This window comes from Mus caroli, unplaced genomic scaffold, assembly GCF_978045245.1.
Source record: "Mus caroli unplaced genomic scaffold, Mus_caroli_1 scaffold_13, whole genome shotgun sequence".
Taxonomy (NCBI): domain Eukaryota; kingdom Metazoa; phylum Chordata; class Mammalia; order Rodentia; family Muridae; genus Mus; species Mus caroli.
The window spans coordinates 39,407,569-39,427,897 of NW_028227268.1; the positions used below are offsets into that span (position 1 = coordinate 39,407,569).

Here is a 20,329-nt window from a genome sequence, read left to right on the forward strand (position 1 = left end):
CTCCTCAGGCAAGGTGGCAGCTGCCTCCATCCACTGAGCCATCACTTCACCGGCTCCCACTCTTAAGTCTTTCTCCAAGGTTTGTCCTGTTGACCTGAAAACCTGACTCTCCGCCAAGCATGTTATCACTTGGACTCCATTGCTCTTTCTCAGTCCATGTCCCTAGCCAGGTCCTTGCCCCACACTGTTACAGTCATCCTTTACTTGGCTTCCTCCTTCTGACTTTCCTATGTTAATCCAGTTCCTGACCTGACACCCAAAGAGGCTGACATTAGGCAGGCAGCTGCTGCTTTTGTTGAAACTCTCTGCCAATGATCCTCCCATGAGTTCCAGCAGCCTTGAGAGTGCAACAACTTCCTAGGTCGTACATGATGTGCCCCACTACTCTCATGACTTCACACTGATGTCACCTCTGCCAACAAATGTTTCTTCTGTGTCTCAGCCCCAGTGGCTGTTGTGTGGAGGCAGAATGGCAGGGTCATCTCTAGTCCAGCTACTGTGACAGGTGTCACGAGGTGCTCATGCAGCTATGATAATGTGTCTTCTCACTTCCTTGGTCTTCAAAGGTCTAGGCCACAAGTCTGAAAACCACAATCGCAATTATTCAAAACAACTAAAACCCCAAAGCCAGAAAAAAATTATCCTGGGAAAACAATAAGAATTCTTTAAGAGAATTTGATGATGTTTTGTTAAGATAATTTATTTTAGAAATATTAAAATGGCAGAACCTTTGCTATCCAAATTTTTTATGTATAACTTCCCAGTTAATAATGGAGAACGAAACAAGCAGAAGAACTGTATTCATAAAAAAACAGATTTGAGAACAGAGTACAGGAAAAAATGAAGTATAATTGAAAGATAAATTGTATTGATAAAGAAATAGATCAGAACAGAACATGGCTAAGGATGATGGGTCTGTGAACACCCAACTCATAGCCCCCAACATCAGAACTGTCATGACGGGCAACCAGTCTTTTGATGAACTCCATCAAAAGTCACAACAGGTTACCACTGTATGCACAATAGCTGCTAAGGACTAAATGTTGAGAAATTTTATCCTTCACAAACATAGATTTACAATAACGACATTTCTTCCTTTACAAAGGAAATACCAATATTTCAATTAATGCGTAATACTTACATGTAAACTCAATGCTGTAAATAACTTTATAGGTATTATCTACAGCACAAACAACATGATGATATGAACATATTAAAATACATGTCAAATCCTAAACGAACAATATAAACATCTGAATATCCTGTTATCAATACTTTATCGGAAATGGTCATACAAATAGAAAAAGTAGATGCCATGTTGTAGCCCCATAGAAACTGCCAGCATGGCCTAAGACCTGCCTGTAGACTGTCTTACATACAAGAGATACAATGTTTTCCTTTAAGACAGAATGTGTCAAGACAGACTCGAAAAAGAGTTAAGATATTTCTCGAAAAGTAAACTATATAGTTGCATGCCTTTAAAAATGCAGACATAAAATGATCACTACAGTTTTACCTGGGTAAACTGTAGAAAGATTTGTAGAGCATTATCACCTACATACTGTGAAATATCATTGTGCCATCCTCCATTTTTTTTTATGTCTCGTCAGATTCGAATATGAGTTAAGACATTTCTCAAAACGGAAACTATATAACTGCCCACATTTTAAAACACAGACATAGAAGAATCCCAGTTTCTCCTGGGTAAACTGTAGAAAGACTCATAACTTCCTAAGATTTCAGCGAGAGCTTTTTCTAAGTACTTTACTGCCTTGGTCGTCAGATAATATTTTTGGGGGTAACGTATTTTCGCGCTTGAGTCATAAAGACACATTGTCTTATGACCCAAGTATGTTATCTTTACTCTAATACCTGTTTTCGCAGTGTAACCACAATGGTTTAACAACGTCTGCTTTAATGTTAGGGCAATTTGTTTATAATAGCCCTTTAACTCGGCACCTAGTTCCCCCAGAAGACTGCTGTTGCCTTCCAGGTTCTCATCTCCCTGGACAAAGACATACAGGGTTAGGAGACCGCCCTGGGAAATATGAAGCACATCCCAGATAACTTCCTGCTTCTCTTGCAAACCCAGAACCAAAGCCCAGCTCTTAGAGATAACCAGTGTTCCTTTACGCAGTGAGCCCAATTCTGTCCGGACTAAGTGCTCATAGCCTTCATGTAGTGAGAATGGTTCCATGCAGAGGGCTTCTGGAGAGCGTATCAACTTTCCAGGCATCTCTAGACAAGAAAAGAAAGAACAAATTATAAAAGTAAAATGCCCGGAATGTTGTGTGTGACACATCACCAAGCAGTTTGTAAGTCCCACACTTTGCAGCCCAACGGAGAAGGTGAACACAAGATACCAAACACTGATTCAAGAACTGGAAGGAGGTAGATGCAAGGGGGACTTGGACACTCAAATGGCCAAAGAGGGAGCCATGGAAGCAGCTGAACACTCACAGTCTCAGAGGCTTGCTCTGAGGAACTCCACGGATGTGAAATGTCAGGTAGCAAAGGACAGACTAATGTTGAGGACAGAACAGTCAGGTGATGAAACAGGAGAAAAGCATGGAGAAATGGGGAGGCTCCACAGAGCAAAGCAGGGAGAAGAGTGCATTGCCAGAGCTCCAGGGATGGGGAGAGGACACCTCAGAGAGGACCACAAGGGCTGGTAGGCTTTCCTGGTGAACACAGACTGGCAGTCCCAGCCATAAGGTAGCATATAGTTCTTCAAAGCCTTGTATCCAGTAAAGGAATTTGAAGCAACACTTTCATCTTCTACCTGACAGGTTAAAATTACAGAAGAAATTTCTTTTATTTGCCTCCCTATCCTGAAATTGTAACATGTTGCCAGGTGCTATCATGTTTGTTTGTGTGTGTGTGTGTGTGTGTGTGTATCAAGTAACTCAAGGGACTTGATAACAAGTAACACTCCCAGTGCAGGAGCCTGGAGACATCTTTCACCACAGAGCCCAGTTGAGCAAGAAGGCTGGAACCTAAGTCACAGCAACCAATCTAGGCAGCCACAGTGAAACTACCTGGAAGGTGAGCACTCTGTTGAGCAGCATCAGGATTGCCATAAGGAAAGCAGCTAAAGGGACGGTGTGTCAGTCTGCTTGATTGAAGTGTGTGTTTCTATTGCTTAGAAATGCATGAGAAGAGAAAGGTAATTTTAAATTTCTCATAAATCCAATAAGTTTTGCAAAGCACAATCAAAGTCTCAATTGAACCCTGTGTTCCAAATAGAAACAGAAGTCAGATTATAAGGACAAAAGGAAACGACCAAATTAGAGTTTGATGATACTGAACTGCATTCCACTTCCCTCAATAAAACATAGCTGTAGAGAGGCTGCTAAGAGTAGTTTAATGTATTAATAAGTAGATGGGTACATTTTACTTTGTGTTTATTTGTTTCTTAACTTGAAATATGGTCTCGTACAGCCCAGGCTGGCCCCCAAGTCACTATGTGGCCAAGAGTGACTGTAAATTTCTGATCCACCTACATATCCCTCCAAAGATTTTAAATCACAAGTGTACAACCATGCCTAGTATTAGGGTTTTATAGAGTACAGGGTATTGAAGTCAGAGGTTCTTGCATGCTAGGCAAGCATTCTTCCAACTAAGAAATGTCAGCAGTTTTGGTTTATGTTAAAAGCAGCTATATCTGGAAGGCAGGAAGGCTGGTCAGGAAAGGGTTTGTGGAGGGTGTGAGAAGCATGCATTTTCAGAGACTGTAAGGTTCTGTGGTGAGTTCACATGAGGCTCCAGTGTCTTAAAACCAGAATGAAATCAGAGAACTGAGATCAGGGCAGGGGTGCCTGAGTGTAAGTTACAGAAGCCCTATTGTACAAGAGACTGGGACAAGCAAGCTAGAAATGGTCTGAAGACAAACAAGAAGAACTGGACGTGGATGTGTGAAGATCAGTGTACAGGAAGGGCAGTGTCCATGCCAGGCTGTGCTGCTCAGCTCTGATGGAAACCGGCCTGCCATGAGGCCTGGCCAGGTGAACACTCTCACTGTTCTGCTGCAAACAGTAGGGCTACATTTCCCCCTGGCCTGAGACTTGGCAGTGATGTCAGCTTAACCTGCTGTGGCACTTGACAAGAACCTTGAAGGGATAATGAAGCCTGGTTCCTCCATGTTCTTGCTCTAGTTCCAGCTACTAAAGAAGCAGGCTGTATCAGAGCTAGCTATTGTGAAGGGAAAAGCTCACAGCTTTATTGAAAGCAATGAATAAACTTTTGATAGGGAACCAGAGATGGGTAAATTAGCTGTTGGTATGTGAGGAGTTTTCAGGTTGCCCAAGCCCAGAAAGCAATCTTCCAACCCCCTCAGCCCAACATCAGTTGATTATTAATCTCTGTTCCTTTACCTGCTCTGCCATCCATCAGGTGCTTCACCCATTCCTCTGGGGTAAACCTCTTCACACAGCCACCTTCCACGTACCAGGACTGGGGCTCTGCAGCGAACACTGCACAGCAGAATCTCTCCACTCTGAGCGCACACACATATGCACACACAGCTCCGGATTTGTGTACTTCGATGAATTTACAGGTGTATTTTATGTTCTCCTTCTCCCCACAGAAGTGAGTGACAGGCAGCTGTTGGATGCACCTTCCTATTTCACTCTCTAGAAGCACAAGATCACTCTTCTCTGCTTCAAAACCAATAATTTGCTTGGTTTTGCCATCCAAGCCAATGAACAAATATCCCCCTTCAGTGTTTGCAAATGCAGAAACAGTTTGAGGGAGAATCTCTAAAATCTTTTCCTTAGGAGTCAATTTTACTTCAGCATGTGTGGATTTCGTGAAACAGAATGTCTCCCCATAGGCAAGCCAGTCTCTGTTAAATAAGGTAAGACGTTCTTTAAGTGGTTCATTACAGATGATTTTTCCAGAACTTGTTCTGGATTTGAGGAACTGCAATGCAACCACTGCTTTGAGTTCAACTGAGAATGAGAAGATTCTTATATACAAGTTCGTTTTCCAGGTGGTGATCCCCGGACCTCTCTGATTCGGCTTCCATGGTTTCACAAAAATGAAAAAGTAGTCTTTGTGCTGCATGAAGTCTAGATAGTCATGAGGAAGGTGCACGATACTGGGTAAGGAATATACCAAATCCAGTCCCATTCCATCTCTGGTGAAGCTGTAGTTTTGATTTTTAATGTGAGCCTTGACCACGCCCCCTCCAGAATTCAGCAGGGTACACACAGTCAGTAATATACTTTTGGCTTCTTTTCTTCTCAGTTGAATATCTTTCATTGAATTCCTATTTTTCTCTCCAAGTGTGATTTCTCCAATAAACAGAACCAGTTCAGCATAGTCTGTCTCCTGATCAACAATGATGTTCGTTTTCCAATTTCTGTATCTGTTTCTCAGATGAAGTCCTTCACTGGAAGACACACAGAGTCATTTCAGAAGGACCTACATAGTTAGAGGCAGCTCTGCTTTACCACACATAGAACACAACCATCTCAGCTGCTCTGGATGAGCAAGTATGAAGGTCAGATGTGACATTTGTTTAGGGACTGTGGTACTTTGAATATCCTTGGCCAATGGAAAGTGTCACTTGTAGGAGGTGTGGCCTTATTAGAAAAGGTGTGTCCTTGTTGGAGGAAGTGTGTTACTGGGTAGATGGTCTTAGAGGACTCCTAGTGTTCAAGCTCTGTTTAGGGCAGAAGGGAGTCCCATCCTGGTTGCCTTAGGATTAAAATGTAGTACTATTGGCCTCCAGGATCATGTCTGTCTGCATGCTGCTATCTTTTCACTATCATAGTAATGGACAGAACCTCTGAAACTGTAAGCCAAGTCCAATTAGATGTCCTTCATAAGGGTTACCTCAGTTGCAGTGTCTCTTGACAGCAATAAAAACCTCAAAATAAGACAGAAGTTGATATCAGAGATGTAATATCTGTGATAGGCCTGACCAAGGTTTTGTTTGGAGGGAATGTGGATTTTGGAACTTTGTGTTGGGAAAGCAATGGAATGCTTTAATTTAGGATTAATGGGCCATATTAGTAGAAATATGGAATACATTGGTGTTGAAAGTGATTTGAATTCTGGGGTCCTGGCTGAAGATGTTTCAGAGGAGCAGAAATTGACTATGTTGTCTAGAGATCATTCTTATGATATTTTGGTGAAGAATGTTGCTGATTTTTTAACTTTTTTGAAGAGTCTGCTAGAGGATGAGATGAGATTCCGATTATTGCATTGACTTTGTCTTCTTGTTTATTCCCATGAAATACATTGTCTATCAAGCACAGTTATCTTAGAGAGGAAAAATGCAACATGTCTGGGTCAAATATTAAAGGGTGACCTGGAACTAGAATGGGGCTAAATTCTGTTCCCGAGGATATTAAATGCAATTAAGCAAATGGTGAACTCATGCCAGGCTCCCATAGAGATAAGGTTATTGTTTATGCTTCTGCAGTTGAATAAGGGGTAGCTACACCATGCTAGGTGTTATTATGACACGGTTATTGTTTCCATTTGGACTTTTCCTTTCAACTACAATCCAGAACTTGTAAAGATCTTGTGATAATATTGAGATGTTAGAAATGTCAAAGCCATGGGATACCTGCTGAGAAAAGCTCCTTGTAGTGGGTTTGGGCTAATGCTACTTGTATTATGTTCATTTGTGTCCCCCAAATTGCCCAAGAATACACATGTCCCCGTGCAAGACACCGAGGGACCCTGCCCCCACTCTGCTTTGATTGTTAAATAAAGGTACTGGCAGCCAATGACTGGGCATGGCAGACAGAGGCAGGACTTTTAGATTCCTGGGGAAGGGACTGAGGAAGGAGGGAGGAAGGAGATCTGCCATGCCTGGAGAAGGAGAGGGAGAGGAAAGATCACTCCTTCCCCACCCCCTTTCAGCAGGAAGTTGCTATGGAGACTCATCATCCTTATCCCTTGGTTTTGAGTGTCTGGTTATGGATATTTTATAAATTATAAGTAGGTTGTAATTATAAGAGATAATTTGAAAATGGTCATAATTTTTGACGAGGAGGAAACTAAATAGAGAGCTTAGTCTTGGGGATTTCTATCTTTCCTCTCCTCTTCCCTGTCCTTTCTTTCTGAGGTAAAGGTAAGGGGGTTAAAAGAAAGAAAGGGGGATAGAGTAATTTTAGAGGAAATTAGATAAATGGGAAAGGATTACTAAATTTACTCTTAAAGAAAACATTTTATTGCCATAATCATACATTGATAGAAATCTTTACATTTTGATGAAGAATTAAAATTATATTTTCTTACCTTAGCACGGAATTAATATATTGATACAGGTTTAAGGTTGTCATCGGTATAAATTTTTGTATATTGATACCAATTTTAAAATGAATTTTGTTACTCTTAGATCGCCATTGTTCCAATGCAACTCATTTAAGAATTCAAGGCTTAGACCCAGTCCTTCTAATAGCTGCTGTTACAAACTGTTTAGGATGAATAAGTAAAGCAAGTTAAAGGCCAGATAGTAAACTCATAGTAATATTAGACTTAATTATACTAAAATGTTTTCAATATCATTCAAATATTAATAGCTAAGAGTAGTCAAGATTTAACACTTCAGATATAATATGTAGACAGATAGTCTTCAAAGCATCAGAGATCCACAGAATATGGCATTTAAAATCATTACATTATTAATAGATTTTTTGACTAGGAACCATGTCTATTCCTGACAGTATCCCCTTCACACTTCAAAGAACGTACTGATCATCACTACCTCCATATGGAGCTGCTCCAATTGTGGCAAGGTAGCCACTGGGCAAGAATCATCTGCAGGACAAAAAATACTATCCAGGAAAAGACACATGATGCAGGATAGTCTACAGATTAGCTCTGCTAAGACCAGGTAAGCTAGTTCTTCATAATTCCTGCTTCACTTAATGTCATTCAGATGGTTAGAAGCCAGGAGCCTGAAGACAGATGCTCCAACATTATGAGGAATATAGGGGACTGTCCAGGCAGTCATCTGTCTCTACAAATTGTTTAAGATTTAGAAGCTATGTTTTTGTGCTTCCTCTATATTCAGGTAATATTTAATTCAGTCTTGGATCTCTGATGGGGTTGTTTAGTTATAGTCTCATAACAAACTTAAGTTGTTTAACATTCAGGATGATTATCTAGATTTGAAAGGATGGTTTTCAGATGTTAATCCAAGTTAAAATCAAAACATGTTTCAGGTATAGAATTGTAAACTCTTTAAGTTAGGATAGATGATGGAGAAATTTATTTAAATGCCACATATGATAAACTGGATGTTGTCATGTATATCATATCATATACAATTACATTATAATTTGAATAATTGTTATAATTGTGTTCAATTTATATATGAGAGAAAGAACCTTTTTAAGTGGACAAAAAGTGGTAAATATAGTGGGATTCATATAATTCTGCTTGCATTATGTTAATTTGTGTTCCCAAAATTGCAGGAGAGTGTGCATGTCTGCATGCAAGATACTGAGGGACCCTGTGTCCAGTTGGAAGTGGCACTATTAGGAGGTGTGTCTTTGTCTGTATTGATGTGTCCTTGTTAGAGGAAGTGTGTCACTGTGTAGGTGGGCTTTGAGGGCTCCTAGTGCTCAAGGTCCACATAGTGCAGAAGAGTCCTCTCTTGGCTGCCTTTGGATCAAGATAGATCTCTAAGCTCCTCCAGCACCATGCCTGCCTTTCTTCTCACCATGATGACAGTGGACTGAACCTCTGAACCTGGAAGCGAGCCCCAATAAAATGTTTGCTCTTATAAGAGATGCCTTGGCCATGGAATCTCTTCACAGTAGTAAAGCCCAACTAAGACAGGGACTGTTGGGACAATTTTGAACTGAATACAGTAACTTGCACATTTTGTAAATATTCAAATTTATTGTAATGACTGTATATAATCCTGATGTAATTGTTTTGAATTAAGAAACATCATAAATAAGAAGTCTCAGAGTTATTATTTCTGTGAACTGAGAGGACGGGTAAAAAACACTATGTTACAGCTTCCATTTGCAGGAAAGCATTCTCTTTCTCTTTCTTTCTTTCTTTCTTTCTTTCTTTCTTTCTTTCTTTCTTTCTTTCTTTCTTTCTTTCTTTCTTCCTTCCTTTCGTTTGTTTGTTTGTTTGTTTGTTTGTTTGTTTTGTTTTCAAGATAGGGTTTCTCTTTACAGCCCTGGCTGTCCTGGAACTCACTTTATAGACCAGGCTGGCCTGGAACTCAGAAATCTGCCTGCCTCTGCCTACCGAGTGCTGGGATTAAAGGCGTGCGCCACCACGCCCAGCAGCATTCTCTTTCTTTAATGAAGGTGTTCTCTAATCTAAATCTCTCTCCTGGTGTTGCTTCTATGTTCTGGAACCTAGATTTTCTCTTTTCATTCTCTCAGGACATTTTCCCTGATCTTATGAAGCCATATTTGAGCATTGTTCTTCTAAGTATGACAAAAAAAAAAATCAATTTACATACTGAAAATCTTTCACACTTCCTGGCTTGTCATGCTGTCCATCCTGAAGAATATTTCCTGGGCACTTGAGTTGAACAGAGGGCTGTGTGGATGTCTGTGTATTCATATCTTTCACCAACTGTGGGGTGTTTCCATCCATCTTTTCTTCAAATACCTTCTCAACTCTTTCTATCTTCAGATTCTGTGGACAGAAACAATTAGTGTGTTAGTCTTCATAACACCGGTCGACACAGTGTTGGGCTCTGTATGTTTTCTTCAATTCTTTTTTATGCTCTGTGAGCTTCCAGGTTTCACTGGTCTTTTCATAGCCGTTTGTATTCTGATGCTATGCTGCTTCCTCAAGGTGTTGCCCCAGACTAGCAATGCATCACTCAGGTGATCTCATGTGAAACTTCTCCCCATTTTAACTGGTCAATAATGGGCGGAGCCTCTGATTGGGCAGAGGAAGGGAAAGGTGGGACTTGGAGATTGAGAGTGGGTGCAGGTAGTGAGAGAAGAAGAGGGGAGGGGAATGAAAGAGGACTGAAGAAGAGGAGGAAGTCATGATGGACCAGAACCACATGGCCAGGAGAAACCTCAAGTAGCAAGGGGTCTAATTGGTGGGGAAAAGTTAGCAGAGTGGTAGATTACCCCAATCTAGGCTTATGGTGGGTAAGTACAATGACTTCATTATGTGCTTTTTATATAGGCTTATTAGGGCTGGAAATTATAGCAATAAGATTTTCTTGCAGCTGTGGTATAGTGGTTTGAATAGGTTTAGCCCCCTATAGATTCATATGCTAGAGGGCCTGGACATTTGGAGTGGCACTATTAAGAGGTATGGCCTTGATGGAGGAAGTGTGTCACTGTGGGGTTGGGCTTTGAGGTCTCCACCTAAGCTCAGGCCACATAAAATGTGGAAGAGAGTCTCCTTCTGGCTGCCTTTGAATGAAGAGTCTAGAACTCTCAGTTCTTCCAGTACCATGTCTGCATGGATGTTGCCATGCTCCCACCATTAGGAGAAGGACTGAATCTCTGAAACAGTTAGCCATTCCAGTTAAATGCTATCGTTTACAAGAGTCACCTTGGTCATGGTGTCTCTTCAGAGCAATGAAACCCTAACTAAGACAAGTGGTCAAAACAATACAGATTTATCACTGCTCAAAGTGCCGAGAATAATTGCTTTTTCTCAAATAGAATATCAAGATGATCTGCACTGTAAAGTTTGAGGAACATTTTAGAAGGGAGTGTGTGGGGCAAGGGGCTACGCGCAGACAGCCTGGTTTTTAGTCGAGGCTAGATCTTGAACCCTGGGACCCGGTGGTGATAATTCACCTACATGGGATGGCAGGTGTTTGACCATGTCTCCTGGACTCCTGGCTCCTGTCAAAGTTACTGTCCCACAGCCCCCACAGGAGAGGCGTGGCTATCAGCCACATAGGAACAGCATCAAGCCTTCCCACATGCAAATAAGATTTTCCCCAAAGTCTCAGTCCAAGTCAATGAGATGTGCCTGCTGTCGAACCCTGATTCACACCCAGAACTGTATATAAATCCATTGGGGGGGGGCTGGTGAGATGGCTCAGTGTTTAAGAGCACCGACTGCTCTTCCAAAGGTCCTGAGTTCAAATCCCAGCAACCGCATGGTTGCTCACAACCATCTGTAATGAGATTTGACAGTCTCTTCTGTAGTGTCTGAAGACAGCTACAGTGTACTTATATATAATAAAGAAATAAGTATTTAAAAAAATAAATCCATTCAGGGAATTAAAAGTATGTGAGAACTATTCCTTCGTCTGAGTCTTTTGTTCCAAGAGCTGTATGTAACACTTGGGAAGAGATCTTATCTCCTGGAGAGCCATCTGAGGTCCTACTGTACTCCTCACTGGATTGTCAGCTTTTCATAGGTCTAGCCTGTCCTGACTCAGTTCAGAGAGGCTCAGAGTTACCCAGCGACCTGGATGGCATGGCAGAGATTTTGTCTCCCTGCCTGCACTCACTTCCCTTCGCTGGAACCTTCCCACCTAGTCTGGACAGAGATCTCCAGGGAAAACCTCTGGTACCCAGGCCCACAGAAGTACATGAAGAATGGCAAAGCTGACAGCTAGAGGCTGGAGAAATGGAACTGTGGTTAAGAGAAGTTGCTGTCCTTTCAGAGGACTCAGGTTTGGTTTGCTGTATTGATCTGACCGAAATGAGAATATTGATTTCTTTAAAAAACATACAAACATTGTAAGAGTATATTTTCATTTTAACCCCAGGTATGGAAAGGGACTACTTCAGATTGCCTACAGCAGCTGAGTATGATTTGCTTTGTGCTCTAGCAGAAGCATGGTTTGTCAGCTGTAGATAGTTCTGTGATGATATGACATTCGGAAATTTGGAACTCTTCCGAGGGTCTATAAATGCTATGACCATGAGAGGCAAGACTACTGTCGGTTGGTCTTGATCATTGTTGATGGGCTGTCGGTTGGTGTCAGTTGGTTGTGGTTTCTGAAGTAATCTTGTCCAAATAAGAAACAACAACAACAACAACAACAACAACCACAACACTTTTGATATGTTGACGGCAAAAGTAGCTAAAAGTCTGACTACAAGGTATGCCCCATGAGTGGTGAGGCAGAATGGAAAATTTTATTTTAGAGGTTGTAGAGGAAAATTGCAGGGGACAAAGGGATGACATTTTTGAAGATTCCAGCAAATAAAAATTATCATGGTTTCTTCTGCTTGGATATACCCTACTTTGCTCCCAAAGGGAACTTTCTGTTTTAGTGTTTATATGTGCATTTGTTTTACTTCTTCCTATATTCCATTTCATAAGAAGTGTGAAGAATGACTGTACAACAAGAAAAACTATGGGTGGAGGTGGAAGCACATGGGAGACAAGGATACCAGAAAAGGAAGAACAAAAATGCTCAGACCCAGTGATAGAGCAAGAGAATGGGAGTTTTCCCCAAGAGGAAAGGGGGAATGAAACTGGGCTGGCAGCAGATTGTGGTCCTTTCCAGTGTTGTGCACTTTCAGTGTCCAGTCCCTGCAGTCCCTGGGAGGGATGAGGAGCTTGGTGGGTATCTGCACAGGACACAAGATCAGAAAAAGAATGGAACAGACAGTTTTGAAGAAAAGATTAATGTCAAATAAACTACACTGCCAGAGATAGAGGAAGGGTAGCCTAGGGATACCAAATCACCATCAGCTTTCCCAGTAATTATACAGCATGTGTCTGCTAACCATGTGGAACATGGATATGATGATTCAGGGTGGCATCCTAGGAGAGATCCAAGGTGTTTTAAAGAGGCTCTGATTTCATAGAGGATATACTCACCTTATGTGAAACAACTTCTGAATACTGGGATACCCCAAATGGAAGTATTCTGTGCCAGAACCTTCCCCTAATGAGTAAAGATTTCAAGGGACCAATCAATGGGCATTGGATAAAGAAGGTGGGCTGGGAGATTTAGAGAGGAGAGAGAGTACAGGAGAGAAGGAAGGAAGATGGAGGAAGAGAAGGAAGATCCAGATTCTGCATGACTTTAAATAGCCACAGGTAGCTATGAGTATCTTATAAGGGGTGGATAATGAAGTACAATTTGTCTTATCTAGGTGGGCTCTGAATTTATTGTGTGGACATTTTGTGGAGTGAGAACTTACTGATATAAATCTGACTGATAGATTACAAGCATGTAGAGTTTATTTTACCTGGTTACTGGGATTTGTGACAGCTAGCTACAGGGGGCATAATGACTGGGAAGGTGAGCAGAATCCCCAGCAAGAGATGGGCAGTCTCTGCATGGGGCTAGCCATGGGGGTGGTGGGAAAGTTGGGGTCAGAGAGTAGCTGGTGTTAGCATGGGAAGGTGTTTTTTTTTTTTTTTTTGCTTTTTGTTGTTTTTGTTGTTTGTTTGTTTGTTTTTTTAATTTCACTCTAGAGGTGGCACCCAATATGGGGCAGGAATCCACTGGAAATTTGGAATTCTTCTGGGCAATCAGAGCAGAGGTGTAGTATGAGCAGAATTGGGTCATGTGATGGCTCAGGTGGGGGTGGGGGGGGCGGCAGGCAGGAACTTGAAACAAAGAAAACAGGCAGCTTCTACACACAGGCTCTGAGGTCCCCTGTTGTGAAAAGGGCAGGCTGCTCTGAGTCACAGAGAGCTGGAGAATGGAAGCTGCCTTCTTCCTTGGCAGATGTTGACTGGAGTATGTTTTAATTCAAAGGCTCGTATCTTTGCTTTTAGGATAGATTTACATACAGATTTTGTCTGAATCACATGGAGAATTTCCCCTGTGGTTCAGAATTAGGATAGGGAAAATTACTGACTCCTAAGTAGAGAGCAGTGACAATTGCCTGGTATGAACAGGTATTGATGGATATCTGTCACTCAAGGCAGAGAGCACAACAGACAGATGGTATGAAAGTTAGTACTAACATCGAATCTGTGGATCCAGGCAGAGAGCATAACAGATAGATGTGGTCTCCCTTCCCCCAGCCTGGAACCTGCCTGCTCTAGGGTGGAGCTACCGGCTCATTCGTCCTGCCACGCCCACTGCTGGAACCTGACCTTGCTGCCTGGAGGCACACACGTGTTCGTCCTGCTACTGGACCCTGAGTTACTTGGCGGGAAATTGGGTTCCCTCCCCCTTCCTTTATAAACTGAGTGTTTGGAAATATTAAATTGAGTCTTGATCCGAATGTTGTCTTGACTCCATTGTTTCTTCCGCCCCGTCTAGATTCCTCTCTTTGCAGGGAACTGCCATTCTCAGTTGAACCGTTCGTGTTGTGGACCGCGGGCGGGCCGCAACAGTTGGCGCCAGAACTGGGACCTGAAGAATGGCAGAGAGATGCCAAGAGAAACGATTGCTGTGTGGAGCTCCACAAGAAAGGAAAGAATCTTCGTATCGGAGGAGGAGCATCGGAGCAACGGACAGGTACACATGCTAGCACTAGCCTAAAAAATTTCAGTTTTGAAAGTGTTGCGGGGATGCAGTAGGATACGAAGCAAGTTTGAAGCAGTGCTGACCCAACACTGGTTCTACTTGGGGTCAGCAGTTCGTAAATCGGAACTAGATACGGAGACAGGCGGTGTGCCGCAGTTTTTTAGAAAACTGCTTAGGTGGAAGAAAGAAGGGTTCAAAAACATGGATCAGGCAATTGTTTTTAGTTTTCAGGAGTTGCTTAAGGAAAAAGGAGTAAGGCTTGAAGTACAATTAGTAAGAAATTTTTTAGATAAGATAGATAGCTGTTGTCCATGGTTCAAAGAAGAAGAAACGATAGATTGTGGAACCTGAGAAAAAGTTGGTGAGGCCTTGAAGCAAGTTAGAGTTTAAGATTAAGCTTCAGAGGCTGAGTCTCTTAAGATATTTCTAGTTTAGATAATGATTAATGTGGTTCCTATCCTAAATAGTAAAATTTAAGATAAGATATAAAGCAATGCCTCTTTATTAAAGCGTTAAAGCTTGCTTTAATAGGTATTCATAGGTATTAATTGATATCCAAACTTCGTAATATGATAGTAATGCTTCTAATATTGATTTTAACAGTGATAAATTGTTTTAAACATAGGTTTTGCTTTCCCAAAGTTGTAGGTATTATCCTAACCTTGCACAAAAACTTAAAAATTATGGTTAAAACTGCCATTGTTCCATTGACTGCAGCTTGCAGTTTGATTGCAAATTTAAGATTGATGCTCAGATTAAAAAGTATTTTACCTTTGAGTCAATACAGGGCTCTGGGCAGTCCCAGAGGGCTTGTGGCCTTTTCTTTTGTTTTGCAAACAATGCCTAAAAAAGTTTTTCCCTGTGTTCAAGAAAGTTTCTTTTTTACAGTGTTACAGATCTATTCAGATGTTTAAAATAATGCTTAAATTCAAGGATTTTTGCTTCTGGTAGACTGGTAATCACTAGGAAATTTTGCCTCTACGTATGGCTAATATAGCTTTACATTATGTAAAAAAAAAATGTTTATTGTTTCTGCTTCTTTACGAGAAGCCAAAAGTTTTAATCTTTCAGTATATATTGTTTCCTACGTGGAAAATATTTTATTAACTAATGCTTCTTAAGGGAAGTTTACCTTAAATCCTTGCTCTCACCCAAAAGATTCAGAGACAGTATCCTTTTATTATTTGGTGTTTTGGTTTGCTGCAAAAGGTTTTACAAAAAATAAAGAAAGCTTTTATAATTGTTGTTAATTGGTAATTAAAAATTAGTTGTGCCCAAGACAATTCTTTGGCCAGAAAAAACATTATTGTAAAGTCATTTTTCTCATCCTCCCAGCCGATCGTTTGGCCCACGTGGGCCCAACTAGCTGCTGTGGAGCAGAGTTTTAAGACACAGTTGCCCCTATTCCAGCACAAATAATCTGGTTGTGTGCTGTAGATGGTGTTTTAAAATGCTGAACAATCAAACCTTAATTTATATATTGATAGTCAATGCTATATCTCTGAGCTCATAATTACTTAAAATTGTTCGTCCCTCAGATACTATTAATTCTCAGATTTACAATTGCTTATACATACTTTTAGTTAATAAATAAATAAATTATGCACGTGTGACTCTTAATAACTTTTCTAGCCTTCTAGTTACAACCGTTCCTTAAGAAAAATGATTGAAAGTGCAATTAGTCACTGCCCCTTTACAGCCAAATATTTAAAATGTTTTGTCCAAAAAGTTATTAATTCAAAAGGTTAGATATTGTAAAATTTTAAACTTTAACCTCTTAAAAGACAAAAGAGAAATTGTATCCCCATATATACTATTTAGTGCATTTCCATGCACACTATTTAAAACATACCTTTATTTTCAAAATTTGAGATTAAAATGTCAAATTTAATAAGTGCTTTTTAGTATCTTAAAAGGATCTACTTATTGGCTTATAAATTGATCCTAAAACAGCTACCTTATTAGGAAAGGGAAAAACAGGTTCTCTCCACAGAACTCTACAGAAGCATATTGGTAATTCGTGTGCTGAGCTGACAGGTAAGTTAACTCAGTGTCCTGATTAAAAGGACTAAAGGATTAAATTCATGTTTTAGATCCATCCTTACTTGTCATTTTTCCAGTTTAGACTAGCTTCTAGCCTTTTAACTTTATGGCAATAGTACATCAGAGACTGTATATTCAGACTTAGTAAAATTAGTCATTTAATAGAGTCATAATGATTTTTCACTCTTCTTCAGTGTGACCAGCCATTCTAACTCAATCTTAGACTGGTCTAATATTCAGTTCAATTATTAGAGATTCCTATATTCTAAATTACCTAGCAAAGTTAATTCAGAGCATATCCCCCAAGGTCACCAAAGGCTCACCTTGCCTTTACCTTATTTGTCCTAAACTTTTTGCAAACTGACATTAAAGGTCAGTCTGCAGCGGAACGCCACTGGCACCCAGTTACTTCTAATTCTTATGCATTGGTAAAATGGAAGGACCCCCTGACTAATAAATGGAAGGGTCCAGATCCAGTCCTAATTTGGGGAAGAGGCTCGGTTTGTGTTTTTTCACGAGATGAAGATAAAGCACGGTGGCTACCAGAGAGATTAATTCGTCAGGTAAACACAGATTCTGTCTCTCCTCGTAAGTATCACCTTGAGGACTAAAATTCCTCTTGAGCTGAGAGTAGAAGCTCTCAAAAAACACTGTTTCCTCTGAGCCAATTCCCCTACAAAAGGCCGGAGATAAACTTTAGCTTTACAATTTACATCTAAATAAAGTACCTTGACTTCTCCAAACAAAAAATTTACATTACTACACTCTAATTGTTTAGTATTCTTCCTTCTCTCAAGCAGGTCAATCTCCATTCTCCGGTTCTCCGCCCCGCCCCTAAGAACAAACAGGTGGTTCTGCTAATCTCCCTTCCAGGGACATCCCAGCATGTGGCTTTTCAGTCTAAGATAAGATTTAGATTTACCAAGAGAGCTAGGGAAGTAGAAATTTTATATATTTACAAAGATTAGTTCTTATTTTGATAGATATAGGCTTAGTCCCTTAACTGGCCTCTGGCTTTTCACCCTTGCTGTTACTGCAAGGTGTCCTTAGTTCCTCAGGCTACTGGGAATAACAGGGATGAAGAGGAAAGACTTTCAGCTCCTAGTTTAACCAAAATTAATGGTGTTAATACTGACATAATTCTTGTCTAGGCCTTGCTAAATCTGAGGTTGACAAGTCTCACATAGAGGCCTCGCAATAACTCAGAATTGCGCTACTGATTCATAATCATATGAATACGGTATGGGTACCGCTTGGCGCAGGAGATCACTGCGGAGGGAAGGTCCAATTTGACCGTTTCTGAGTTCCCTGTGCGACACACCTGATTTGAAAGAGGTTGGTATCTGACTCCAGCTAAAAACCAAAATACTTACGGCTCTGCCTCCCCTCCCCAAAAGATACCAAAAGCCACAGATGTGAGTTGTTACAATACTCACGGGAGGAAACAGGTTAATGTCCACCCAAGTCAAGGTTAAGGCCCACTCATCTACGGATGAGAAAATCATTTGATCACCTCTGTTGAGCATTGCCTATTTAAACTTAATTAATAGGGGGGAGAGAGATTGGAGACCTTGCTGTTGTAAGAGCAGGCCCTTCACTGCCTCCCACCCAAAAAATAAAAAAAGCCAATTGGCCTTGTACTGGGAGCCAGCCAGTCTTAATCGCTTCTCACTGTTTCCCTGCCTTTCACCCAAAATTGCAGAAGATTATCAGTTCAGTGTTATTCTAAAATTGTTTAGCTAAACTCAGCCAGGGTTCCAACGCCCTACTTAAAAGGCAAACAGGTAGCTACCTATTCAGCACTAATTAGCATTATAAAGTCAGAGCCTACAGCCTTAGCCAGATACAGTTTACCATTAGAATAGTTAGGGAATCCCACGGAAATAGGTTTTTTCTTTAGCCCTAGGAACTCAGGCAGAACTATTGAACATAGATAATTTTTCTGCCACAGGCCACCCCTTTTTTTGTTATCTAATGGGGGGAAATGTGGTCTCCCTTCCCCCAGCCTGGAACCTGCCTGCTCTAGGGTGGAGCTACCGGCTCATTCGTCCTGCCACGCCCACTGCTGGAACCTGACCTTGCTGCCTGGAGGCACACACGTGTTCGTCCTGCTACTGGACCCTGAGTTACTTGGCGGGAAATTGGGTTCCCTCCCCCTTCCTTTATAAACTGAGTGTTTGGAAATATTAAATTGAGTCTTGATCCGAATGTTGTCTTGACTCCATTGTTTCTTCCGCCCCGTCTAGATTCCTCTCTTTGCAGGGAACTGCCATTCTCAGTTGAACCGTTCGTGTTGTGGACCGCGGGCGGGCCGCAACAGATAGATGGTATATATAGTCCACAAGATACTCATATTCTTTGAACGTGGGGTCCAAGGGAATTTTGTGATAATATCTTGGCATGACAAATTAGAACAGGCATAATAATAGGCTCATACAGTATTTTTTACTTTACTTCATTTGTTTTGAATTGTTTTATTATCGATATGAGCAGGATTATGAGCTTTGTGTTTGTTTTATTATTTCTCTGGAAGAGAAGGCAAGAAACAAGCTTTCCTGGTTGCTGATTGAAGAATATGCTGATTTGAGAGAAAGGTTTTATCTTTGCATTTTTAGACAAGGTGATTAGACTCTGGACATCTTCCAGAGTTATATGGATCAGATATGACAAAGGGAGACTGTCTCAGTCAGGGTTCTATTCCTGCACAAACATCATGACCAAGAAGCCAGTTGGAGAGGAAAGGGTTTATTTGGCTTACACTTCCATGCTGCTGTTCATCACCAAAGGAAGTCAGGACTGGAACTCAAGCAGGTCAGAAAGCAGGAGCTGATGCAGAAGTCATGGAGGGATTTTCTTTACTGGCTTGCTTCTCCTGACTTGCTCAGCCTGCTCTCTTATAGAACCCAAGACTACCAGCTCAGATATGGTCCCACCCACTAGGGGCCTTTCCCCCTTGATCACTAATTGAGGAAATGCCTTACTGTTGGATCTCATGGAGGCATTTCCTCAACTGAAGCTCCTTTCTGTGATAACTCCAGCTGTGTCAAGTTGACACAAAACTAGCCAGTACAGAGACCCTCTGCCTGAAGAACTAGATTCCGGAGAATCAAACAAAATATATCTTGATGACACTATAATTTTGTTTTGAGATTTATACATTACAGAATGTACAGCTTCGGTGAGTTTCTTTGGCAGACATGCTGAACTGACCTGCTTGAACTCCTAATCTCATGGACGTTCAGCCAGATCCAGTCAAGACACAGACATCAGAGTTTATAACAACAGTTGGTGTGGCTTTCTTAAGGACAACCAACTCCCTAATTTTCCCTACCCCACCCTCAAGATATCTCAGTGCCCATACTCAGCAGGAAGAGGTTATGAAGAGTCATCATTCTGGTTCCCTGGGCTTGGGGGCTGGAGGTGGTTATCCTCAGGTTGTCTTTCTGAGACAAGAGTCTACCTGGATTGTGGTATGATAATCCCTGAGAAACACAGACATTGCCTTGCCCACTGCCAGGGCTTGGTCAATACTGTGGATAAAACAGAATATTCTGAGAGTCAAATGCCTCATATTGCCCAAGACAATGTGGGTCATTTCCCATTTTACAGGTATCTAACTCCACAGGAAAATAGATTTCGTCTTCTGGATTTGAAAGACAGACTGACTCTGCTCAAGTAGCCATGGAGACCACAGAGACCTGAGAACTATTTAGGTAGTGGACCATGGATGAAACTTTGTCATTTTAATTAGTACATGAATCCTAGATTATAATTTATTCTTCAATCTGACTACATTGACAGCTAAGGTAACTGTAGTTTGACATCTGGAAAACAAACATAGCACCTTACCCTAAGGTAATTCACCGCTGTATTTGCTCATTAATAAATTCATTAACTAGCTGAGACAGCTAGATTTCTTAGAGACTT

At 41.1% G+C, this 20,329-nt stretch overlaps 1 protein-coding gene across 1 annotated transcript; it reads right to left on the bottom strand.

Moving 5' to 3' along the window:
• Positions 1 to 1,069: 1,069 nt before the first annotated feature.
• LOC147001440 (schlafen family member 2-like) lies at positions 1,070 to 9,585 on the bottom strand. The gene is given in 4 exon segments (XM_085829257.1): positions 1,070 to 2,238; positions 4,374 to 5,392; positions 5,459 to 5,478; positions 9,463 to 9,585. Coding segments are annotated over 4 exon segments (1,794 nt in total). The 3' UTR covers positions 1,070 to 1,606.
• Between the last annotated feature and the right edge of the window lie 10,744 nt (positions 9,586 to 20,329).